General features: G+C 46.8%; 1 protein-coding gene and 1 long non-coding RNA gene across 3 annotated transcripts in view; both read right to left on the minus strand.

Moving 5' to 3' along the window:
* LOC121671657 overlaps positions 1 to 461 on the minus strand; it is a 2,825-nt gene extending 2,364 nt beyond the window's left edge. The window contains exon 1 of the long non-coding RNA XR_006018568.1: positions 140 to 461. This is a non-coding gene — a long non-coding RNA (uncharacterized LOC121671657). The remainder of the gene's footprint in view (positions 1 to 139) is intronic.
* A 10,854-nt stretch (positions 462 to 11,315) lies between these two features.
* INSIG1 (insulin induced gene 1) lies at positions 11,316 to 20,854 on the minus strand. Of its 2 annotated transcripts, none has more exons than XM_042043527.1 (6): positions 20,811 to 20,854; positions 19,977 to 20,380; positions 17,619 to 17,743; positions 16,802 to 16,968; positions 16,244 to 16,343; positions 11,316 to 13,573 (listed from the first exon to the last, which is right to left on the minus strand). In XM_042043527.1, exons 2-6 carry the CDS (start codon positions 20,362 to 20,364, stop codon positions 13,544 to 13,546), a joined length of 810 nt encoding a protein of 269 aa, XP_041899461.1. In that variant the 5' UTR covers positions 20,365 to 20,380; positions 20,811 to 20,854; the 3' UTR covers positions 11,316 to 13,543. The 2 variants fall into 2 exon arrangements, with proteins under 2 accessions (XP_041899461.1, XP_041899460.1); XM_042043526.1 differs by having other exon boundaries at positions 20,681 to 20,817.
* Between the last annotated feature and the right edge of the window lie 5,216 nt (positions 20,855 to 26,070).

Raw genomic sequence — 26,070 nt, forward strand, 5'->3', positions numbered from 1 at the left:
TTCCCTTCCCTTCCCTTCCCTTCCCTTCCCTTCCCTTCCCTTCCCTCATTCCCCCTCAGCCCCTCTGGAATTCAGCGCCAACCCCACGTCCTTCCTCCGCGCTCCGCAGCCCTGCGCGGTGGGCTCGGTCCCTGCTCACCGCACACATTCCCGAAGGAGTCTCTCTCCGGGCTCTCTGCGCGGCTGCGGAAGCAGCGCGGGGGCTCCTCCCGGGCCGTGGGAACCGCGGAGTTTCCGCCCCTCTCCGCGCCGGTGGCCGCGGTGATACCGGGACTCGCCACCCCCAACACAGCCTCCCCCCGCGCTGGGCTGCGCACACGCGGCCCCTCCGCGCCTCGCCCCGGCATCGCCCCAAAACTTCTATTAATTTATTTAAAGGCGCATTAAACCATCTCCCGCGGCCGGGCGAGCGCGGGGCCGGGTTCATCCATATGCATGCGGAAAGTTTCGCGGCGGCGGCAGCCGGGGGGTGCAAATTGCGAAGTTAAATATTTGTTTTTAATTTTCTGGCTCAAAAATTTTAACTAAGAGGCAGGATTCCGACCGCTCTAATGTGCTTGCATAAATGGCTTTGTTATTACTACTTTCCTGCTAAAACAACATTTGCTTCTCGTCCTGACACACGGTGTTTGGAATCCGGGCAGGATCTGCCATCTCGGATGGAAAAGCCGAGCGGAGACACCGCGGCCGGGGCCGCCGCGCAGCACGCCCGCCCCCGCGCAGAATTAACCCAACCCGGCCCTCCGATTAGCTTTTAATTAGATTTTCTGATTATACACATGTTTAAAGGACAAGATTGCGTGTTTATGGAGGGAGATTTCCTCAAGAGTCTATTTGATTAAACGTATTTACAATAACTCAGGTAGTTAAACATTGTCACATTTTAGGGGATGGTTTAATGAAAGTGTGATTTTAAAACGGGAAAAAGTTGCAGAGAACGAAGCCCTCCAGCCTGCCCCGGGGATTTTATTTTATTTTATTTTATTTTTTTATTTATTTTTATTTTTATTTTATTTTACCTTTCTTTTTTCTTCTACCTTCTTTTACCTTCTTTTATTTCCATCAGGCATTACAACCAATAAACCACGGAACTCGGGGCCGGGGGTCCTACAGTCAGACAAAAGGGTCTTTGTCACGGGATCCCCGCGGACAGGAGCCCGCAGGCCCCGCGGAGCCCCAGCGCAGAGCTGAGGGTGCGCACCCGCGGCCACAGCGCGGCTGCTTCCTCAGGGCACAAACATCTTTTCTCCGCAGCGGGAGTGGCTTCCTTTTTTTTAATGTTAAAATTTTATTTTTAATTTCTATTTTTCTTCCAATGTTCTTTTTTTTTTTTTTTTTTTTCTTTTTTTGGCGGAGGGGAAGGGGCGCCACTTCTCACCGGGATTCTCCCACTCTCGCCGCGGTTTCCTTTGCTCCGCCCGATACCGCGGGAAACCCGCGCAGAGCCGCGCGGGCGGCGCCGCCCTCGCAGTGCGCTGCTGCTGCCCCGCACAGGCGCGGGGCGGTGCGGGGCGGCGCGGGGCGGTGGGGGGCGGTGCGGGGAGGTGCGGGGCGGTGCGGAGCGGTGCGGGGCGGTGGGGGGCGGTGCGGGGAGGTGCGGAGTAGTGCGGTTCGGAGCGGTGCGGAGTAGTGCGGGGCGGTGCGGAGTAGTGCGGTTCGGAGCGGTGCGGAGCGGTGCGGAGCGGTGCGGGGCGGTGCGGGGTAGTGCGGGCCGGTGCGGAGCGGTGCGCAGGGACCGGGGCTCACCGCCCGCCCCGTCCATGCGGAGCCGGGCAGCCGGGCCCAGCGGCGGCACCACTCTGCCCTGGGGCACACACGGTCTTCCTCCTCTTCCTCCTTCTCCTCCTCCTCCTCCTCCTGTCCTCGGCGTCCCCAGCCCCGCGACCCCGCAGCTCCTCAGCCCTCGATGGCGGCCGGCTGGGTCAGGTCCTGCCATGGGAAGAGAAACCACTCTGAATTCCCACCCCCGGCACTGTGCTGCGACATGCCAAACGCACTGTGACATCCCACTGCTTAATGTTTTCTAATTTTCCCTCTAGGTGTATAATTTCCTTATGGAGAAGACTTTTTTGCCTCTTTTTATTTTAATTTCTTTTTGGATGAGGAAAGCTTCATCTGAGAACACATCCCTCTTTTTGTCTTGCTTATTAGATATAATTTAACATAAAACGCCTGTTATAATTACTGATTATACAAGGGATCCCTTGTTTTTGCAAGCTACTAACAGGATTAGCTAACAAGTGCTAGATTTCAAATTAACCATAAACATTACGCTGGAATTCATTTCATTGCACTGGAGAGGAGGGAAAGTGTGGATTTGGGTATGAGAGCATGGAATGGTTCTGGGAGCCTTGTGCCCAGAATCCCTTTCTTCTCACCCAAGCTGTCCACACTGGGCAGTAGCATTGTCCCTGTAAAACCCATGAAGGCATTATTTTAATTATAAAAAATGAAACAAAAATGGAAAAAATCCCTTCTAAAGTGTTGTCTTGGTAAGGTTGGATTGGCCCTGGTCCATCCGGGGGTAGAGCAGCAGGTCAGCCTCCTGCCTTTTGCCTTCTCCCTGCCATAGGAAATGGAGGGCTATAAAAAAATCTATTACAGATGAGTTAATTAATGGTAATTGGAAAAGGGACCTCCCCTACGTAAAATTCTCTTTTGCCACAAAAGAGCACTTAAAAGTAATCTGAGGAAAAAAAGCCCCCACAACACCATAATGAAGCTTTTGAGTAAAAGACCTCATGTTTTCATTGCCGAGGAGAGCAGGGAGGAGGGAAGCTCCCCAGCCCCAGCCCCGGTCTTGCTCCTGCCAAACCCCTGCGAGGGAGCTGTTCTCCTCACATGCTGCTGGTGCGAAGCCTCGTGGTCTGCCATGAACTCTGCCTGCCTCTGACCACCCCTGGCTGCAGCCCCGGCTTCCTTCCGCACGGAAAACAGCTTTCCCTGGGAAAGGGGGACCTGGAGGGGCTCAGCCCCGAGTACCGGCTCCTGGGGATGCTGCTTCAGGGTAGGGGTCCCTCTATTTCCTGCCAGAGCCGCTGCTTCTCTCTGCCTTCCATCCTTCCACCAGAGCTTCAACTCCTTAGGCCTGGCGGAAAGTAAATCCTTTTAATGAGTCAAATAATTTTGGACACAAGAAATTTTCCCCCCTCTCCTTTGTAATTAGAGCTGGCCGCGTGTCTAAAATGATCTGCTTTCCAGAGGGAAACAATAATTGAATTGTTGGGTGTCTCCCGAGCTTTGCAGGGCTCCGGGAAGGCTGCAAGGGAAGCTGAGCCATTCTCTTGTTAGTGCCTGCAATGAGAACGAGACACCCTAGAATTCAATTACGCGGCTCCTCCAGGAGCCGTTATAATTATAACGTCAAGTTGTTTTTTAAAATTTCATAATTATGCTTTAGGATCCTTGCGTGGATGTTTGGGAATGCGCCTGCCTGGCCCCAGCCCCCCCACACCCCCTCCTTGGCTTCAGCCTCTTCCCTGTCCGTGCCTCAGTGGCATTCCTCTCCCTGCACCCGCGGGTGCCCGGGGTGCTGTCCCTCTTCATCCCTGGCCCTGGCACCCACTGAGCCTCCTCTGCTCCGTGTCACTGGACAGCCCTCGTGAGGGCCATGCCACAGTGCCATGCCACCCGCTGCCACTGGGCTGGTGGCACATCCCCGTGTCAGGTCTCCTGCCTGCGAAATTGATTCCCACGCACAGCTACTCCAGAAGAACATCAGGAAGAAGCAGATCGGAATAACCAGTTACAGGAAGTTTTGTGTTCAGCCAGTCAAGAGACAGCTGTCAAAGGTTCTTCCTTCAGTGGCACCAGAGGGGTGGGATCTGGGGCATGCCAGGTGGTGCTGGGGACCTTACAAGTGGGGTCCCACATAAAAGTTCTGCCTGTGCTCAGGTTGGCATTTCACCTACACCAGTGCAAATGTAAAATATCGAAAAACTCTCCTATCCCTTTTGCAGGTGGAAATTAAAGCCCTCAGAAGGGCTTCACATGCCTCTGGCAGTGCCTTGCAAGCTTGGGCTGGGAGCAGTGTTGTGTTTGGAGGGTGGTTGAATTGCTTTTAAGCTCTGTTTAGAAGACTGGATCAGACTTTTACGGTCCTGCTGAAATGAGAGAGCTGTGACCCTGTCTTGCTGCAGGGCCCTGGTTCAGTGCTGCTTCTCTCCCCTGCCCTCAGCATGCCCCCGTTACAGACCCACTGTGTCCTGCTGGACATGTGCCCTGGGAAGTTGCTGCCCAGGACCCATTTGGGCAGAAACCTGGGCTGCCAGGTACTCTGCTGGATGGAGATCTGGCTGTACAGTGCTGTTTGAGGTGTTAAGTGAAGGAGATTCTTCTCCAAGACGAGAGATGGAGAAAATGCAGAATGGCAGAAGAGCAAGAAGACCAAATGGAGGGAAGGTGGAAGAATCATGAGCTGCTTCTGCAAGGAAATGGTGAGCAGAAAAGCTAATCCCAGTCAGACTCAGAGCACAGGTATTGCAGCAAATCTGTTTTCCAGGTATATGCTAAAATCCCAGCATCCTCCTATCAGAGAGATCCATGGTATCCTGGTTTGATTCTCCTTACCAAAGCTGAATGAGGCCCAGGAACGTTCCAGAGTTTCATCCAGCCCAGTTTCTAGTGTCAAATCATGAAAAGGGTCTGGCTCAGACTGTGGTGTGGGCTCTTTTTGCAGAGCTCCTTGTTGTGCTGGACAAGGCATCTCCGGGGGCTTGCACAGAGGACTCTGCTCTGTGTTGGCCATGTCCTTTTTCTGTAGAGGGAGAAACTTGGCCATGTCTTTAGCTCCCTGTATCCAGCAAAGTGTTGCAAGGCACAGCAGGAACAGGCAGCAGAAGGCCTGGTGTTCTCCCCTCCTACCCCACAGCCATTGCCATGACAGCCTCAGGCAGAGAGCTGGCTTATCAAATGAGTCCTGGTAACCACCCAACAGCCCTGAGACAGAGGTGCCACCAGAATAACCTTATTTTGATGGTTTGTCTTGCACTTGGCTGCTCAAAACAGCTTCTGAGCTTGGACCCAGGTCCTGAGGAGGCTGGTGCACACCACTGCCTTTGTGGACCAGCACTGCTTTCTGGGCAAAGAGGAGAAGATGAAGAGTTTGTCTTGATATTTGCAGGTCAGGGCCCCCTGTAACAGTTGTGGTATTGGGACAGGAGAGCAGAGAGGAATACACAATGACTGTGCTGATTTCAGGCTGGGAATAGATTTGCTTTTCATTCTCTCAGACAAGCAATTAGAGCTGTCTCCCCAAGCAGTTCCCACACAGCAAGGAGTTCCAAAATATGAAAATTCTTCCCTTTCATATTATTTTCCAGATGTTCAGTCTTCGCTTCCCTTTATTAATGCTTCTTTTGCCAGGGTGATTCATTTAACAATTAGCTTAGGCATAGGGTGTAGCAGCTGTTACAGATATTACCTGTGCCTCTAAGGCAAAGCTTCTTACTGTTGTTTTTTATCCATCTCTCCTTTCCTTCTAGGCCTTTAATAACCTGTTAAGAATATCTTTAAATTAGTGGGAAGCTCTGATTCCTCAACCAGGTCAACAGATGGCTCACTCGGACCTGCCTTCAATTAAGCAGGTGGAACATGCCCAAGGAGCCGGCAGACAAATGCAGCTGTTCTTTCCCCAAATCCCACTGCAGATCTGATGGGAAAGACTTATTCACCAGCTCCTGTGTGAGGCTACTGGTTCTATCGACCTCATAAGTTTGCATTCAGACTTTCATCACCTGGATGCACCTTCCAGGAGAATGGTCCTTTCCATGACAGTGAGTTGTGGGCGTGATTCTGCTGAGGTAACTGTGCATTGCTGTCTTCATGGTCTACTTCCAGCATCTGATTGTTGAGAAAAACCCCGACCCCCTGGCTTTTCTCATCTTAAGCACTGATGGATGTCTTTGGTTCACACATTAGTGGACATTGAAGGTGGGGTTCAAACCTGGAGCCTCCTGTTGATTTGGTTTGGGATGAGAGGAAACAGCCTCAAGTTGTGCCGGGGGAAGTTCAGATTGGATATTAGGAAAAATTTCTTCTCCTTAAGGGTTGTCAAGCACTGGAACAGGCTGCCCAGGGCAGTGGTGGAGTCACCATCCCTGGAGGTCTTTAAGAGATGTGTAGATGTGGCACTTAGAGACATGATTTCAGTGATGGACTTGGCAGTGCTGGGTTACCAGCGGGACTTGATGACCTTAAATGTTTTCCCAGTGTAAGTGATTCTGATGCCTTAGGTTTTAGCTTTTACATTTTTCAGATCCTGTACTGGTTAGTATGTAACTCTGAAACTTCATACAGCCTGTTAGCTACTGTTCTCTCATTTTGATTAGATGTAACAAACCCTCTCTTGGCCTGAACTCAAGGACACCTTGCTGTCCCAGGCCTTGAAATATGTAAACTGAGCCTCTGGACAGGGGGAGCCAACTTGGGGTAATTACATCATTATCTGAAATTATAATCAGAGAATTAACCCTGATATGCAAATGGGCCAAACTTTTAAAAGTGTGAAAAACCCATGACCTGGGGTCCATCTTGGGTGGAGTCCCTTGGAGGCTTTTGACTCCCAAGGTGTACCTTTGAAGGCCCTTCAAATAAATACCCACCTTTATTCTCTTAAACTCGTGTAGCCTCTGTTTTCAGGTAGCTGCTTCAAGGCATCAGTTCTATGATTCTGAGATGTACCACATCTTCTCTGTGGTCTTCAGCGGCCAATTTGTGTCTCCTGTGCCAAATCCACCAGCCCATAGGGATGCCTGGAATACCCTGGGGTGTCTACAATTATGGGAATGTTTATTCTTTGCAACTGAGTTCCACCAAGGGAATCATGAGTCCCCAGGTCGTACCTTCAATCTGTGTTCGGTACAGACTCATTCATACCCTGGTAGGATTCTCATCCCAGCAGCACCATAAGCTGTGGGAGTAAAGATGAAGTAAAAGCTAAACAATGACACTAGGATTTGCCCTGGGGATACCAGGTGTTTTCTTTGCATGAAAAGACAAAAAAATTGCTAAAATTCTGAGTAAACACATCAGGACTGGTTATGCTGTTAGACACCATTACTGTCTTCTTCCACTGAGCTGATAACTCAGTTGCTTACTACTCAGTGTGCCTCTTTTGCTGATGTTTTTATTCACTCTTATTCAACTGTTGCAAAATAGCCCTAAGCAAGGTGCTTGGAAGGTGACTTGTGGGAGGTTTGGTAGTAGGATTATTCATGTCCGAGCTCCAGCCCTTAGCAGTGACAGTCTCTGCTGTTCTGCTGTGGCTGGGAGCACAACTCCAGACCTGGAGCTGCTCGTGATGCTCAGCACATCTCCAGTCCCACTGACTTCACCTGTGCTACACCTCAGGTCGCCTGTGTTTGAATCCTTTCTGGGCCATCACTGACCACAGTGTCTGTGTGCTTCAGCCAAGCAAGGAAAAACCTTTAAGCAAGAGGTTGCAAAGAATTTCACTGCTGCAGAGCTCTGCATGGAAATGAATCATCTCTGCTTGTCTGGACAAGGTCTCTGGTGCACAAAAGAACCCCTGGAGTTTTGATTTTGCCCTGTTTATTTTGCTAGTGCTGGGTAAGTCAGTAGGGTAGGTATTCCTGGGGATGTTTCCTTAGCCCAAGCTCTGCACCTCCAGAGATTTCTGGACTATGCTGTCTGATCCTTGCAGGGCAAAATTTGGAGTGGGGTTGATCGATGCTGGTGGGGATCTGTTGCACCTTCTTCCTCCATTAGCACGTGTCACCTCTTCCACCAGCCCTGGAGCAGCAGATTTCCTGGAGAAATCAGTGCCGATTGCTCATCCCCCCAGCACAGCTCCACACAGTGCCACGCTCTGTGCTACAGGGTCCTGGTGCAAGAGCTCAGCAGCACAGACCCCTCCAAGAAGGACCCTCCAGCCTGGTCTGTCAGCGACACACCAGGAGTGATCAGGGATCACAGACAACTTCTCTTGCTTTTGGATGACATCTGTTCAAATGATACCTAGCATTAAACTCAACAGCAGCTGCTTTTTTGTAACACAGCAGCAGCACGAGAGGTGCTGGTATTAAAATCTGAGTGATGGCTTGTAGGATCCAGAGTTAACACACAGCCTGAGGTATCCCATCCCCAGGGGCTGCTGTTTGAAACCCCAGAAGTCTCCAGGACCATGTAACAGTGACACAGCTGGCACTGCAAAGCTGCTCTTCTGAGCCACAGCAGAACTGGTGAGAAAAACTTGGGGTTTGTTTGGGTTGTTTTGGTTGCTTGAAACACAAAACTTCAGTTCGTCTTCCCAAACACAATTGTCAGGACAAGGCAGAGATTCTGCACAACAACACAGCTCCTTGCTTGCTCCCCCAGGTGCTGAGATGGGGGATGCTGGTCCTTCCAGCAGGCTGACTTTTTATTCTAAAAAGAGTTTCTGACAGAAACAGGCAAGAAAACAGGAAAAAAATATCCTTGAACAAGCTCTCAGTAATGTCTGAGAACGAAAAGGTCCAGACAGTGCAGCGTGCAGACTACAGATCCAGAACAGGTGTCTGTTGCCTTTCAAGCTCCCATTGCGGGGGCAGAGAGTAAGATGAGGTCTAAAAGGTGATGAAGCCAGTATAAAGCCTAGAGGAGGCCGTTTAACTAACAAAGGGCATGAAGGAAGAAGAAAGTGATTACCCAGGGCCAGAAAATAAAAGATTGATGAGGGTGGTGCATAAGCAAGGTGATACTTACTGAAAGTGACCAGATTTTTTTAAAAAAACCTTTTTTCTGGCCAAAAAATGCTGATTTATCAAAACAAAAGATAATTTCTAAACCAACAAATTCTTATACATTTCTGCAACATTAAAAACAACCAGAAAGAACGTTTGGAAATCGAAATTTCTCATTTCATTTTTATAAAAAAGAGTGGTTTAGGTTTTCAAAGAGGTGAAGCACTGCACTGTCAGACAACTTGGACCACTCTTCAAAGGTCAGAATCAAACCAACACGTCAAGGTGGTAGCAAGTGGACCCAGACTTGGTGCTTGGTGGTCTTACCTAGCACAGGTTGCTCAGAAAAGCTGTGAATGCCCCATCCCTGGCAGTATTCAAGGCCAGGCTGGATGGGGCTAGGAGCAACCTGGGCTAGGTAAGACCTCCATGGCAGGGAGGGGGCTAGAACCAAATGGTCTTTAAGGTCCCACCCCAAACCATTTCATGATTCTGTGAGCTCTCCAGTATCATGCAACTCAAAATGCAGCCAGAACACCCACCAGACCTTCTGTATTGAAGAACTCCATGGTCACATGTGAACAAGTATCATTTCTCCAGGAGCATCTCAGTGAGCCTTTCTGTCACAGGCCCTTACTGGATGGGATCTTGACTCACTTGTGAGTCCAGGTTAACTTATTTTAATTTTTTGGCTCCTACTCTAAGCTATCTTGAAAAGGATGAACTCCCTGTGCATTCATATGAGTAAGAGACGTACCAGCAGCTACAGGAGTTGGCCTCCCCTTCCCAGCCCCAAACCATGGCAGGGATACCCAAGGGACACGCACCTGGTTGCCACAGGGAGCCCCATCCCAGCTGGGAGAAAATGATGTAGCTGTGTTTAATTTCTGCTGATTTGTAGATGTTTTAATTCTCATAAAACACAGTAACTTTATGTAAATCTCTGTAGCACTTTTCTGGTATTTAATAAAACAATATAATAGCGCTCTAGCTACTTAACACACAAAGAAGACTTAATGGAATAGGGAAAACATGATTTGCAGCTGGACAAAAAATTTCACAGAGTAAAACTCAGTAAAGCTCTAACCTTTAATGTGATCTGGGTAGCAATTCATTATTTATAAGAATTATCATATGTACTTTGAATTCTGTGTTTGAAAGTTAGCCAGAGCAGGTCAGAAGCATCATCACAATCTACAGACTCTCTTATCACACAGACAGGCACAAGGACTGTGGCTTTATTGAATATGCAATTCATCTGTCCCCATTTGCAGCCTATGAAGGCAGAACATTATCACTGCACAATGTAAGGATTTAAATGCAGGGAGATGACTCCAAATTGTGTATGGGGGAACCCCTGTGGTACTTCATTGCCCAGAGAAATCACCATTATCTATCTATAGGTGCCTTTCTTGGCCTTTTAGTGAAAGAACCCACTGTCATCCCCACCTCTCACCTGTTTCCAAGACAGGACCCCCCAATAAGCTCTCACATATATGCTTTGCTCAATTAGTCCAGCATGTAGTGCTTTGTTCTCATGAATTTTGGAGCTACTCTGATGTGCAGTAAAGGCAATTGAGACCTAATTTCATTATTCATCTCAATATGTTCCTGCTGCATTCAGAGAACAGACTATGGGCCCTCCTGTGGCTAATTTAGCACCTGCAAATCCCCATGATTAAAGCCAAAGGCTGCACAAGCCACAGAATGGGTCTGCAGGAATATGCACATCAAATCATCCCACTTGGTGGGAAGAATATTTTGGTTTTTTTCCTTTATAAACTTTGTACACCTGTTCCTGGCTCAAAAGGAGACCCTCATGCTTTAGTTCTCCAAGACCAGGCTGTGTCCCACAACCTTTTCTATACATATGCACATAAAAATATATATATATTTAATTCCTTTTCACAAAATTTGAGTGGAGTTTCAGGGAAATCAATGTACCTGGAGAATGTGGGCCATCAGATTGGAGCTGTTAACACTGACCTCGTCAGCAGCTACACTGAACTTAAACAAACCTGGGCTATTTAAACTGAAGTACTTAAGAGGTTCCTAATGAAGCTTTCTTCAGATAAGCCAACAGAAAATTGACCAAAAAAGTCATTCTCTTGTTTCCACTGAAAATGCAGCAACTTCTAGGAGTCCAAACCAGAGACTTAAGTGCAGTAAAATTGAAGACTTTTAGTCTAAATTTGCAAGCTGCTATTAGAGTTGCTTAGCCTGATCAGCTCATTCTTAGCTTGCACTCTTCAAGATGCTTCAGACTTTAGTAATCACTGCTGCAGACAACCAAACCACAACAGGAATTTTCATGTTTACTCTGCCCCCTACATATTTTGTTTCAGATTATGGATTTCAGCATTTTGGAAGACAATGGCAGGAAGATTCTGTACTGAAAGCCACAAAACCACAACACACTTATGTTTCTTTCCTGGTACAATAGCAAGGCTGTTTTTCTTCAACTGTACAACCCAGGCTGAAGCTGATCTTGCCAAGTTCAGTTTAGGAATTTTTTTTTTTTTTTTTTTAAACCACTGCATATGCATGACTGAATATTTGTTATGCAACCATAACAACTGTCCTTTTCAAGAAAGATTTCTGCATAATGTGAGCACAGAGCATCCAAGGCAAACATGGTTTGATCTTAAAACTTTAATAGTAAAAAAAGTGTAAAACCAAACACACCGGTGAAAACTTATCAGTAAGAATGAGAATTTAAGTGTTCAAATTCAGAATAGTGCAAATTTTCTTCACTCCCCTCCCCACCTCTTCCAAACTTAAATCACTTTGGTTAAGATAGTATTGGCAAAAAATGAACTTTTGACTTACATTTTTGGCTGCATTATTTCTAACAGGTACAGATTTAGTTTCAGTCTTTACAAATAAATCTTAAATACTTCTCTATCAAATATCCATAGAGATCACTGTCAACTTTACTTACATCTGGTTTCCTAACATTGTGAAATGGGTTTCAAGATGGTTACAAAGCTGCATCTCCAGCAAGGCAGCAGCTTCTTAAACAGCTGAGCTGAACCCACCCTGACCTCTCCAAGTAGTTCTATAAAATTTGATTATTTAGGTTTTGAACATCTGAGGAAGGATCTTATACCAATGAAATTACTCTTGATTTACACCAAAGCAAGGTTAGAATTGGGGTCTGCTCTGTAGTATAGACTTCGTGCTAAACTTTTTTTGCTAGCACTCCTTTAGAAGAGTGAAAACAGCCAGAACCATGACCTGGCCTCAACATCTGTTTTGATGGTTCAACCTTTAACTGATGCCTCTAACCATAACTGAAGCCATGTAATATAGTAAAAGAACACAACCAAAAAAAAAAAAAAATTGCATAATACAAAAAGGCAAATCCATAAAAGTTTACAAGTACACCATAACCACAAAATTGGAGTATTTCTAAAAATTTGGGTTCAATGTAAGATACAACAAAACTAGCTTTACTAGTTAAATAAATTATTGCTCCATTTGACTCCATGCAGCATTGAAATGAACTCAGAACCCTTTTCTCTTTAATCTCTCATAAGAAATGATCGATATTGAAGAGAACTTGAGGCTCAGACTTACTGTACATTGCACTTCAACTTTTAAGACCTAATACTTGCTATTTAGGTCTCCTGTGGTCTAAGCTATCAAATGAATATGTTGTGCTCACCAGAACTATGTATTAGGAAACACCAAATGTTTAATGCAGTGACATAAGCACTTTTTGTTTTTAAGAAGGCAATCACAGATTGCAAGTTCTATAGGGTTGTGTAAAAACAAGTAGTGATCTCTTTCAGAAACTGAACTGAGAAAACAAGCTCTTCGCTTTCTTCACATACGGTTTAAATCCCATTTTAGGCCCAATTCTGTTTCTAATCATTTCAGTCCAAACCCTGATTGAAAGGGCAGCTCTACGAGGAAATAACAAATCAAAGAAGTTGGGGGCACATATTTGATGGCCAAGCAATGACATGCAATGCATGTTTTTTCAGTGACACCAGACATCTGAGACACTTAAAGATGTCCTTTGGTGAGACACTGAAGCAGGTGTCTAATATTAAGCAGGGGTAGTCACACACACTTAGATTTCTTACTGAATTGTGGCCAGAACTTGATTCTTGCAAATCTAACTGCAAGCCTCAGGAGTAATGAAATTTCCAGTTGGAATCTATTGATAAAGGTTCACGTCTGAACAAGATTGTCTCCAGTGTTCACTTCTCGTACTGAAGTAATTTAGAAATTCCAAACTAAGGCTTCCAATCTCTCATCCCTCAAACGCTCTCCACCATCAAAGACAGAAACTTAATGCAGCATTACAAGTAAGGGCATGATTCCTTCATAAGTCTCCTAAAAGCATTAGTGCAATGCCTTTAATCTGTTTCGATCACTCTTATTTTTAAATAACCCTATTTTTTAAAGATTTGGATAAATACTATTCCTATTAAACCATACTTCATCATTGTTAAGCACCATCGATCTACTTCCTTTGGGCACTGATACAAGAGCTTGTAATTAAATTTCAGTTTCAAGGCTTTAAAACACGGCAGCTGATTCAATAACTTACAGTGGAATCTAATACTTGGAAAACTGCCACTTAGCCTGAACAGTTGTATGCACTGGGTGTTAAACTCTTCCAGAGAACAGCCATACGCAAATGCTTATGCGGTAAATCAGGGTAAGATTTCAGGATAAGCAGTTAATTTCACTTGGCTATTCTAAGAGTGGATTAATATTTTTTTTCCCCACAAGTCATTTGTGCAGTGAGCCCACAAAGAGATTATTTCTTCTAAATAATCTTCAGTTTTAAAAAGGAACACATCTTCATAATGTTGCTTTCACACTGGCACTGGGTGTTCTTCAAAGGCTTAGTCATTGTGTGGTTTCTCTGGAATACCCTATGGATAAAAAACATCAAACACATGTTAGGTTTTAGTATTTTCAATTATTAAATAGTCAACTAACTCCAGTTAGGCTGACAATGACCCAGCGAGCATGGCTTCTTATAAAAGCTTAACAAGGACGTGCTCCCTAACTGTGGACAAAAAAACCAAATCACTACGGGTGTTTGTTGCCTCAATCAGTGCATCTGAAACATCCATCTGCCAACTGCACTAGTTTTTATAAGACTCTGTTATCTTCCCTCTCTATCTCAGTTTATTTCTTAGCAGAAGGTACACAGTGCTTCACTTAACGGACATTAATTCAGTTTTAACAGCCCTTTTTCAAACTGCCTTTAACCACAAGTTACCTTATTTTCCAGTCAAAGCCTGGTATCAGAGACTTACTCATTTCCTCCTAAGTCCCTTTTCTAGTATGGAATCCTGTAGTATGTCACTGTAAGAAATTTCACCAACTTTTTTTTGAAACAAACCTTGTAACGTTCTCTTTCTAGGGTCAAAATGCAAACAAATTTTCAAGTACTGAATGCATTCTCAGTCCAGTCTCTAGCACTAATACACAATAGGTATTTGTGAAGCCAAAGTTCTGAATACCACCCTAATTTGTCAGATGCTGAGAATGATGGTTACAACTCAAAATGAAGTGTTGCCATCCACTTAACCCAGCTGGTGAGCACTGACTGAGCAACTCTAGGTGTCATAATGAGCAGAAAAGAATTGATGGTGGCAGCAGCAGAACCTTTGCCTCTTCTTTTGCTATAAAACCTACTAAGAGAAAACATTGGATTTCATCCTCAAGCTGGTAGCAAAAAAAGCCCAACAAGCCAAGCAAAACCCCAAAGTCTCTGCTAACAGCAGGCTTGCTGAAAGGTCACACTGCACTTTGTTAGTACATGGGAGCTCCCTTGAAATCCAGCAACTGGAAAGCAGCAAGCATCTCCCAGCTAACATTTATCACAATGGGAGATGTCTCAGGGACACTTTTCATTTCACTTTTAATTTCTAACTGCAAAAGCTAGACAGGGGCTGAGGAAGAAGCAAAGCAACTTTACTGCACTTACTTCCACAGGTGCCACCTTCTGCTCTGGACAAGCCCAGAAAGTATCTATTGTTTGGTCTGCAGCTGTCACATGCAGCAAATAGCTCAGGGACTGCAGCACAATATAGCTACAGAAATAACTGTTTTATCCAAGTATGGGTTAAAAAAATGCTGCATTCCATCTTCCTGACACATCCACAATGGCTGACAAAACAGACCAGTACTTTTGAGTTACCTCTACGGAAGAAAGATGTGGTTGACTGAATTATAGACTCTTACTTTGGATTTCCAGCATGGAATGCTGCACAATGACTTGCAGAAGTGTTCCTATGAAAATGTTGCACCTCTCCAAGCTTTTCCTGACTAAGTAATGGCAATGTAAAACACATGAGAAGACACCTCTAAATAATCAGAATAAAAAAGCTCTGCCTTGCCAACTTCCCCCTTTCTTTGTAAGGAAGATGACAAGATTGACAGGGAAGCTGCAGGCAGAATCCAGGCTGATTTTAACTACATTCAGGTGAGATGCCAGGTGAAAAGATATCAAAGGAAAAAAGTTCTATGTGACTAAATTCATTTTAGCTCTTTCTAGTCTAAGGCTCCCTTCCTTTGCTTTCTAACAGGACCAGCAGAGCAACTGGAAGCACTGTGTGAAATACAGAACTGTAGCACAAAACCAACTGTAATTTTATTTTGAGATTCTGCTGCAGTAGCAAAGCTTCAGTAGAATTAAGTTAATGTATGTTTTTTGTTTGATGTGAGTGGCAAATTTAAAAAGAGAAATTATACCTTCTCCTTCCCTCATACACGTAGTCCTAAATAAACCCAAATGCAGATTGTATGCACCAGTGGGATTTGAAGGGGGAGTAGAGAACTTGTGTTTAAAGAACCTCAAATGCCCTTCCTTCAGTAAAAATTGAAGACACCTAAACCACAGCAGCCTTAGGAAAGTTAAATACCTGAAGGATGTTTTCCAGGATACAGGACTCACATAGCAAAGAAGACAGAAGTTAAATCAACACAATATTAATTATTACTATGCATCAGTGTCAGAACGCTTTTCACAACTAAGCCTTAGGCTGATGTGCAAACACACAGCCAGGTTTACTCTTCAGTGTGCCACCAGGAAATAATTCCTTAAGAACCTAGCAAACAAGACAGCAATTTATATTATCCCACGTATGGAGTGATACTTGAACCATGTCTTAAGTGACCAGCAAGAGAATATTTGATTTTGGAGCAGTGGAATTTGATGCTATATAGGGACATTTCCCTATATATACTTTTGTGCATGAGTAATTAGAGAAAGCCCATCAGTGTCTCAGTTCTCCAGCTACCCTAGATGTTAATTATAAACACTGATGGAGCAGGAGCAATGTAGTGATTCCAGTCTTATTTAGGCTGCTGCTGGAAAAAGTTAAATACAAAAGATAATCCAACACTTACTAAGACAATACCCACTCTACTGGCAACACAGGTTGTCTGCTTACAGCTCAGCTCTTAGGAATACATCTATTTAACTCTGTCAGTTTGTGAGTCACACCCTTCAAGGCATAGTTTATTCTTGGACTAACAACAATGGAAGGGATTTGGATTGTTAAGGAAACTACTAATTATGCAGTAATTACCATAGCCAGCTGGCGTCCTATGTTTCCTACAGTCACACCTCCTGAGAAAAATATACATGGAAGCCAAGAACGGATGTAAAGGAAATCTGGGGATGTATACCTAGTAAAGAAAAGGAGATAAATTAGAGACAAGTAACTTTCATCATCTTACATACTGTTAACCAGATGCTACAGAGTTCTCTCCCTGGGCTGAAACAAAAAAGCAGCAACAGAGGAGAAGGAAATTGGGAGACCAAATTAAGTCTGTAAACTTCTTAAGTTTCTAAATCCCCATGTCCTAGCCAGTAAAGTTTAGAAATTCACTCTGCTGAGATCCAGTAGAAGTTCAGTTGTCTGAGCTCCTACCATTTCAACACACATCCCAATGCATCTGCTCTCCACCTTCCACCCCCAGTTCTCAGCCTGGGCATTTGGAACAACTGGACCACTACCTTAGACAAACATAACTTCCTTATAAGAACGTGCCAAATACGTTAACAACTAAATTCCAGTTCATGTGCACCCATGTTTTTAGTTAAGACAGGAGAATTGAAATAGTATTTTGGAAGCATAACTTACTGATAAACACCATTATATACAAGGAACTGGGTTATCAGAGTTGCTACAAAGGCTATTGTAATTCCAAGTCCGAGACCACTTCTTGAACGATCAAATGTCCACCAAAGCCCCAGTGATAAGGCTGCCAGAGTCAGGGACAGCTGGACGTTGTTTGCAAAGTCTAGTTTCTGGAAAAAGACGTTAAGGACAATCCTTTTTAAATCTGCAGTCATGCTGCTGCTGAAACTGAACAGGGGAGAACTCAAACTGGAAGTGAGCACAATTCTCTGTCTTTAAATACATTTAGGATTTGGTTTTCAGACCTGTCAAGCAATCATAGCTCCTGTTGACTCTGCAAAGTTAACATCAATTTTTGTCACACTGAACATCTAGACAATACGCTACATTTTAAAATATTTAACTTTGAGGAATTTTGTTTCAAGTAACCTGGGTAAGCCAGCTGACTTAGGTTTTCTGCTCAAACCACCACATCTCAACACAAAGAACACTCTTATTTTGTGCTTCTCACTAGTACATCACTAGTCACTTGTGTTAACTTTCAGATGTAGACAAGATACAGATTAAAATAACACAACTTACACTGTTACATTTGCAGTTAAACAAGACATACTGCGATGTCGATCCCTCTTCCCTCCCGTGACACTTCAAGTGAGCCGTGTTACACATCTCACAGTAACCCCTGCAGCGTACAGCAGGTCTCACAGAACCTCTCTGCCAGAAGCACCACCCTTACCTTCACAATTCTCCCAGACCTGAGTGGCAGAGAGTTTCATGAGCACAGAGTAAGCCCATGGAGCAAACACTAGCTCAAGGATACAGCACTGGCGTGGTTGATGCCCACGAACACCGCGATGCAGCGCATGACGCTGGCCCACTCCCGCTTGAACTTGTGGGGCTCCCCAAGGTGGCTGTCGATGCAGGGGTACAGCAGGCCAACCACAGCTGCAAGAGAAGGAACACCACTTGTACCAGCTGTCAGGCAGTGATTACTCCAGTATCACTGAATATTAGCTTGGCACGTAAGTGCTTGAGAAACAGCAAGGTGCTCATCACACTACTGTCAGACTGATGAAGAAAAGACAATTACTACCCACCTTTTCTACTTTAGAGAAGTAAAAACCCCACTCTAACCAGCAGTATTCTCTTTGAACCTTTAAAGCAGAGATATATATTGCACTGTTAAGGTATCTGACTTGAAGCTCCTTTTGTCCAAAGAGATTTGTCATTTGCCATCCTGAGCAAATGCTTGTACCAATAAAAGCAAAGCATAATAAAAGCTTTGGGAGGAGTGGAATATGGGTTCATTGCTCACGTGCAGGGCTGACAGTTTTATGAACATGATTCATCAGCTGTGAATCAGGTCTCAATTAAATATTTGCCTCGACTTAAAAGTTCCTTGGCAGAGTTGCTTTCTCCCCTTCTGCTGGGCTGTAAGTCAGCCCAGTGCTCCTGTCCATGTCAGATAAATTTTAATACCAAACAGAAGCAGAGCTGAAGTTAAACAAGCACCTGCCACCAGTCTATTTGTATCAGGGAAAAATAACTACTCATACTATTAAGCAGACAAAGACTTTATCTTCATATAGCATTTTTTGAACCTTATCAGTTTGGAAATTGGCAGAAGAAAAACATAGGCTAGTGTTAGCCCAGCTGCCAGCACAAACACCAGATGAGTTTCATTCTTTTAAGACTTGCAACTCCACGCGTTGTCAGCAGCTCCAGGGTCAGACATGCTGCTTTTACTGTGTGTAACTTCTGTGTTTATACATTTCCTTTCCTGCCCTTTTTAGTTCGTTTTTTTTTTTCTTAAACTCCTAAGAGTAATAAATTCTATGTTAAGAAGGCTACAGGACATACTATTCCAAGACAGCTGTGTTCTGAAAAAGCCTCATTATTCTGTTGCCAGCTACCAGGACTTTTGCCTTATGATAACAGCTAAATTCCAAAGTTTAATCCAACTATGACAGGTCTATAAAAACTCTCATTGGAGAATATCCCAGGCCATCCTTTTTACTACACAGTTCATTATTCATTCAGGTTTATGGTTTATCATTAATGCCCCCTTCACTGTGTGATACAAACAGACATCACACAACTGCATCAAACAAAAACATGCAGGAGTTGTTTACAGTATTTTCAATGTAAATTAAAAATTATTACAGTGCGTTTATTTCCTAAAATTTAACTCCTTTTAAATTCCTCAACCATTCACCAAAGCCTTGTTTTGTCTAGACACGGATTGGGGGAGTCATGAATGATAAAGCACTGGCTATGTGCCAGCTGCTGTGACAACCACACTGTGACTTGCATCGTCTGTAGTATTTGCCCAGCAGCGGGAAGGGGTGGGGGGGGGCAGCGGGCAGGGGCCAGGCAGGTGACAGGGGCAGCGGACAGAGGCAGCGGGCAGGGGCTGCAGGCAGGCAGGTGACAGGGGACAGACGGGCGAGAGGTGCAAGGGGCAGCAAGAAGGCAGCTGACAGGGCCAGTGGGCAAGGGGCACTGGGCAGGGGGCTGGCCGGTGACAGGAGTGGGGGCCAGGCCGGTGCCAGGCCCCGGGCCGGTGACGGAGGTCAGGCAGGTGAGGTGACAGGGGTGGGCCCCAGGCCGGTGCCGGGCCCCGGGCCGGTGCCGGGCCCGCGCGCGCCGCCGCACGTGACTTCCTTGTTGTGGCCCAGCCCGTGGCCAGTCGCGGCCGCAGCCAATGGCGCGCGCCGCCCGCCACTCACCAGTTCGGCGGCAGCCAATGGGCGGCGGGGGGCGGGGCCGGCACGCCCCCCCGGCGGCGCGAGGCGGGGGCAGCGCGGGAACCCCGCGCGGGGCTCGCGGGCACCGGGGACACGCGGGAAGCCCGAGGGAAGCCCGAGGGAAGCCCGAGGGAAGCCCGCGGTCACCGCCGCACTTCCGGCCCGGGAAACAAAACCCGCCGCTTTACCCCCATTCCCAGCGCACCGGCTCAAACATAGCCCTCGGACACGCGGAAACGCGCGGGCAGCTCTCGCGCGTGGATAAAGCTGGGCGCGCACCCTTCCAGAAGCCCGAGTTCGCATCACTCGCTGTGTGATGGACGTGCTGGCCTCCCACGCGCACGGGTCACGCACTCAGCCCCATCGCCTCTCCTCCTGCACGAGAGGATGGGGAAACGAACAAACATCACTCGTGGAGGTCAGCGACTCACCTGCGGCTGTGCCGCAGCACGGGGGCACCCACCAGGCGGAGGAGAAGAGAGTGGAAATCACTTCGTCAGGGAACAAAGTCACATTCCGCTGGATCTGCAGCAAGTTCAGCACCAGGGCCATGAAAGTACCCACGACGAAGAGCACCACGCTCCTCTGCACCAGGTGCTGACTCCAGTTCAAGGTGCTGCTGGTGCTGCTGGTGGCGCTGGAGGTGCTGGGGCTGCGAGCGCCGCGACCCACCAGCGCCAGCGAGGGGCTCGACACGGAGGAGCTCAGCATCTCGCCCACCTTGGCGGCCAGCCCCGCCGCTGTGTCCCCCAGCTGGGTCCTGTGCCTTCCTCTAGCAGCGCAGGAACAGCTCCAGGCGCAGCTCTCCAGCCTGGGCATTGGCTTCTCCGGAGTCCTGAAACACACGCACAGGCACACGCTAGTAAAGCCCCCAGCAACGGGTCAGGCCGGCGCCTCTGTCTGCGCTGACACACATCGCCGCCTCCTCCAGCACCGACAGGGCTCCCGAGGCGCCGGGGGATGCGGGGTGACCGGACCCACCGGCACAGCCCCGGGGCTAACGGGAGAACACGGACCCCCGCCCGCGGCCCCGCGCTGACCGTCTCCCGCGGGGACGGGGATCGCTCCCCCACCCGGGCCCGTGCAGCCTCCGCCCCCCCGGGCATCCGGAGCACGGGTCCCACCGCCCGCTCACCTCGGGGTGGGGGGGCTGCGCCGGCCGCCGCTCCGCCGCCTCCCTGCCGGCTGCGCGCCACCGGCCGGCGCCCCGGGGAAGGTTTATAAGCCCCGAGCCGCGGATGTCACGTTACCCGCCACCAACCTACCCGCGGCCGCAGGCAGCGCCGGGCCCGCCGCTCCTCTCCGCGCCGCCGCCCCGCCCGTCCCCTCCCCGCCGGGCGGGGCGAGCGGCGGGCGCGGGAGTCGCCGTGCCAGCCCCGGGCGGCCGCGGCTCCGGTCGGGTGAGGCGGCGCAGCCAATGGCGGGCGGGCGGCTGATATGACGTGCGGGACACACCACCCGCCTCCCGGGCCGGCCGCTCCGCCCGCACCGCGGCGGCGGCGGCGGAAGGGACCGTGCGGGGCCGTGGGGACGCGGCCGGCGGCGGGAGCGCGCGGGGGATGCGCGCCGCCGCGGGCGGGAAGGGGAGGGCGGTGGAGGGATGGAGATGCTGGCGGTGGCGACGCTGTCGTAGAATGGTCAAGGTTGGAAGAGATCTTTAAGATCCTCGAGTCCAACTGTCAACCCCGTGCCAGCACTGTAACCCTTAAACATCACCCAGCACCAGTCCAGACGCCTCTTGAACACCTCCAAGGACTGCACCACCTCCTTGAGCAACCCATCCCAATGCCTGACCACCCTAAAAGTGATTTTTTTTTTTTTTTCTGCTATCTAATCTGAATCTCCCGTGTCTCATCTTAAGGCCACGTGTTGGTGGCCTCTGCAGCCCAGCCCTTGTGTGCTCGCCCAGCCTGCTGCTTGTCCCTTTGGGAGATGGCAGTTAATAATGGGGAAGGTTGAAGGCGTCTATCGTGGCATCTCCTGAAGACGGAGGGATCGGCGATCCCTGTCATCATTCTAAAATGGTGTAAGGGGATCCTGCCAAGCCCATGACTCTGTAAGATGATGGTGCCAAAGCCAGACGCTGCGTCAGCGACCAGCCGTGGGGTGACCGGAGGATGCCGGGCTCCTGACTGTTCCCTGACAGCCTGAGCAGCTGCTCTGCCAGCACTGGCAAAGCTCGGGTCACAATCCTCCCAGACTAAAATCTACAAGTTCACCCTCTGGGCTCTGCAAGGGTTTGGGAAGAAGCCTATCAGGGATAGTTAAGTGTGAGCTGTACACTATGTTAGAGTTCAGCACCAAAAGATGAGCACGCAGAGCAGGACTCAGCTCGCAAGCTTTCTTTTTAAGACACCAGTTCTCCAGGACACGTGGGAGGCTGGTGTATACAGAAGGAATAACTGGGCTTCTTGTTTATGAACTGGCCTCACTGGAGCCAGCAGGTCTTCTTTTCACACGAGGTGTGCCATCATTACACTTGGAAGGAATATAGGACCCATGGGCTTCCCAAGTGATGGCACTGAGGATTTAGGAGTAGTTGTTAGCCATGCCTGTGGTGGGCAGAACAATGGTCCAAGATCAGTGTTTGGTGGTGGTTCAGTGATGGTTCCAGTTGTCTTTCATTGATGTGTTAAATGTAGCAAATAAAATACATGAAATCAATTAAAGATACGGAAAAAGGCAGCTCTTCTCTGCATATCACGAAGGGTAAAATTAAGCTGGCATATGGCTATCCCTTCTGATCTCTGCTCATTTTTAGCTGTGATGGAAAGAGTTAGCAGAGCTGATCCTGCTGAGCAAAGTGCCTTTGGAAAACATACTGGACAGATTGTTAGTGCCACTGTTGGAAGTGACAGATGAGCCCAGTATTTTTCTCTTAATGCCAGCTGGGATCACCCCAGTAATGTCTTGCAGACTTTACTGCTGAACCAAGGTATATGTGTCGTCTGTATGTGGAATTGTAAATATTCAGTTTCCGTTGCTGTTTATTGTACTGAAACAGCTTTTGGTTTTAGTTTCATACGCTAACATTGTTTGGATTCTTCTGTCAGATTTTTTAAGACATAACATATTTCCCTTTCTTCTTTTTTTTAATTTTGTTTTTTTTTCTAACCCAGCTGGACCTGCACTATAAGTTTTATTTAACTATTTTGAGAGAAAACAGCCTTAATATATTGTCAGCTTTTTATGGGTTCCTCTGCAGAAACGTTTGATTTGTTTCAGGAAATCACATGCGGACATAAAACTTCCCCTCATGGAAACTGTGTATGAGCTTTGAATTGACAGAGACAATTTATCTGCATCCCCAGACCGCTAAGCAACACCTTCAGCAGCTCTCAAAAAGGGCTAGAACTCATTCCCTGGGAAATACTCTTTCTTGGTGAATCACTTTTGAGATTTATCAACAAGGCTGTGGATCTGAGATAAAATGATTCATCTTTGTAGGAAATCTCTTCTTGGACTTGGTCTATGGGAAACAAATATAATTTATCCTTGCTTGTGCTGCATCTCTACTTTATTTGAAAAAGTATCTTTCTGTATTTAAATTCTCTCCCTGAATCTTGCCCATATTCTCAGTATTTTGGCAGAGTTTACATTCCCTTGTGCTGCATCTGCTGGTTTTCCTTCCTGAAAGAACCTCTTAAGCATTTTTTTAATCCTGTGTTTTTCCTTTCCTTGTGGGTATGTCTCTTTTGCTACTTCCTGCAGAATATTTTATTTGAATATTTTATTTTTATATTTTTTTCATATTCATGATATCATGTGGTGGTGCCCTTCTTTCTTCCTGGTTCCTTTCAGACAGCAGAGACCAACTTCTGAGAGGGTAAGACTTGCTGCAGCTTTGCTAAAACCAGCTGAATCAGTGCAAATCTACACTACTCAGTAACCTGTCCCCAAGCATATTTTCCCCAAAGTTACCCACTTAGAATAAAGGTTAAATGCCCCTTTTGTTCGTGTTGCTTTACAGTCCTGTTGCTTTACATTTCTTTTTGGAATCCTAAAGAAGGTTAGGCCTCACCATGCTTTGATTAATGCCTGAAATTTTATGCCTAACAGTTATTTCTGGAAAGAAGCGCTCACATGTCTTTGTAAGATTAATGACATCGTTATTTTTAACTCATCCCTTAGCAAAGGCAGCAGAATCTCTAAGTACTCAGCATTGCTACTCATTACATAAATAAATAATTTCACCTGTTCTTTCACACTTTCTGTATTAAGCTCTGTGATGTTCTGGAGTCTGACAATGTGCTTGCCTCACGAGGACTGTCTCATGGGCCTCTAACATGGGAAGCTTAGGATACTTGGACAATTTATTTTTCTCCCTACTTAAACCAGATCAAAACCATGAGCTGGCTGCTGCTAAAAGCTCAAAAGGTAGTGGTAGAGAATCACAGAGCAAGGCCTGTTTTATGTGTAAAACTGCTCTCCCTCTGCTTCACTGGAGATTTTTTTTGAGTTTATTCACCTTCAAGACTTTCTCCTATTGATACAGAGAAGAGAAACCTTCCCAGTCATATGCTCAACTGTAATCTCCTGTGTCTCCATAAAAGGATTTAGTGACATTCATTGTTTAATTCCCCATGCCAACCCTACATACAAGAGTTCAAAAAATCTTTTGACATCAGCAGCAGTCTATCATCCTGAGTTCTCTGCTTTATCAGAGGTTTCCAGTGTAGTTGTGTGGATTCTCAGGAACCTGCAGCAAAACCCGCAGATCATAGAATCATAGAATGGCCTGGGTTGGAAGAGACCCTAAAGATCATCTTGTTCAAGGCCCCTGCCGTGGGCAGGGACACCTTTCACTAGACCAGGCTGCTCAGAGCTCCATCCCACCTGTCCTTGAACACACCCAGGGATGGGGCATCCACACATTCCCTGGGGAACCTGTGCCAGGGCCTCACTGCACTCACAATGAATAATTTCTTCCTCATATCTGATCTAAACCTGCTCTCAAGGTGAAGCCATTCCTCCTTGTCCTGTCACTCCAGGCTCTTGTGAAAAGTCCCTCTCCATTTTTCTTGTAGGCTCCTTTCAGGTACTGGAAGGTCACTATCAGGTCACCTTGAAGACTTCTCCTTTGCAGGCTGAACAATCCCAATTCTCTCAGCCTTTCCTCATAAGAGAGGTGCTCCATCCCTCTGATTATCATGGTGGCCTCCTCCAGAGTCCATCCAACAGGTCCACGTCTGTCCTGTCTTGGGGACCCCAGAGCTGGATGCAGCGCTGCAAGTGAGGTCTCACCAGGACAGAGAGACAGAATCCCCTTCCTCTCCCTGCTGCCCTCGGTGCTTTGGATGCAGCCCAGGACATGGGTGTGACTGTACATGGCCAGGTCATGTCCATCCTCTCACCCGCCAGCACCCCCAAATCCCTCTCAATCTGTTCATTCTCCAGCCTGGATTGCTATCGAGGTGGCCCCAACCCAGATGCAGCACCTTGCACTTGGCTTTGTTAAACCACAGAGATTCCCATGGGCCACTTCTCAAGTTCATCCAGGTCCCTCTGGATGGCATCCTGTCCTTCAGGTGTGGCCACTGTACCACTCAGCTTGGTGTCATCTGTAAACTTGCTGTGGGTGCCCTCAGTCCCCTTATCTATGTCATTAATGAAGATACTTAATAACACTGGTCCCAATGAGGATCCTGAAGGACACCACTTGTCACTGATGTCCTGGTTCCTTCTCAGAGGTCAGGGCACTTTAGAGGTAAATGGTGTATGTTGAGTTCTGTAGGCCAGTTCTGTGAGATTGCCCAAGCCCCAGCACAGGAGCTCATTAAAAGCTGAAAGGAGAAGGACAGGGAGTGATTACATGGTACAACAGGCAGGATGCAGAATGTACAAGCTCTGAACAAGGCAAACTCCAGCCAGAACACTTCAGGCATGTAAAACAAAGGGGAAAAACAAAGTGTGTTGGTGGTTAGCATATAATAATGTGAGTCATCCACATTGAGCAGAGCTTAAAAACTTGGCTGCTTTTGCATAATCTGAGGGTGAGGAACTATAGTTGGAGTCTGAACATTGAAATTAAACCCTAAGATATCTGAACAAAGCCCTGTCTTTGTGTAGTTAATAATATTGTAGTGAGCATATGACAAATGTTAATTGAAGGTTTTTTGTTTAGTTGCCGACGTTTCTCTAGTTGCTTTTTCTTTTATCAGAACAAAACAGAAAGAACAATTCTATGCAGACTGCAGTCTTCAAATGTCTATAAATCCATATAACAACTATCATATAATTAGGCAACCAACATCCCACATGCAGCTGTGGGCACTGACTCCCTGTCAATGAACCTCTGTCCTGACACAAAGGCAGTGCCTTTGCCTTGCTTTTGACTTCATTCATCACCATCGTTCTGCATATTTATGTAGCAGAGAGTTCAGGGAGTTCATACTTGATGTTCCAAATGATGATTTAAACTAAATTTCATTATGAAAAAATACTGTTTGTTGGTTATATTGCCGAAAAAGTTACTTCTTTGATGATGACAGTAGGTTTGCAAGGCTGGCATGAGCGTCATTACTG

This window comes from Corvus kubaryi, unplaced genomic scaffold (assembly GCF_017639235.1).
Source record: "Corvus kubaryi isolate FWS band 111438036 unplaced genomic scaffold, C.kubaryi_AGA036_p1.0 37398, whole genome shotgun sequence".
NCBI classification, from domain to species: domain Eukaryota; kingdom Metazoa; phylum Chordata; class Aves; order Passeriformes; family Corvidae; genus Corvus; species Corvus kubaryi.

Bases quoted from the DNA above. Each gene is read 5' to 3' on its own strand.
- INSIG1 (XM_042043527.1), bottom strand. From the start codon at position 20,364: ATGCCCAGGCTGGAGAGCTGCGCCTGGAGCTGTTCCTGCGCTGCTAGA. The intron at 17,744-19,976 runs GTGAGTCGCTGA...CTTCTCTTGCAG, and splicing joins GTGCTGCGGCACAGCCGCAG to CTGTGGTTGGCCTGCTGTAC. The intron at 16,344-16,801 runs GTAAGTTATGCT...TTTCTTTACTAG, and splicing joins GTATATAATGGTGTTTATCA to GTATACATCCCCAGATTTCC.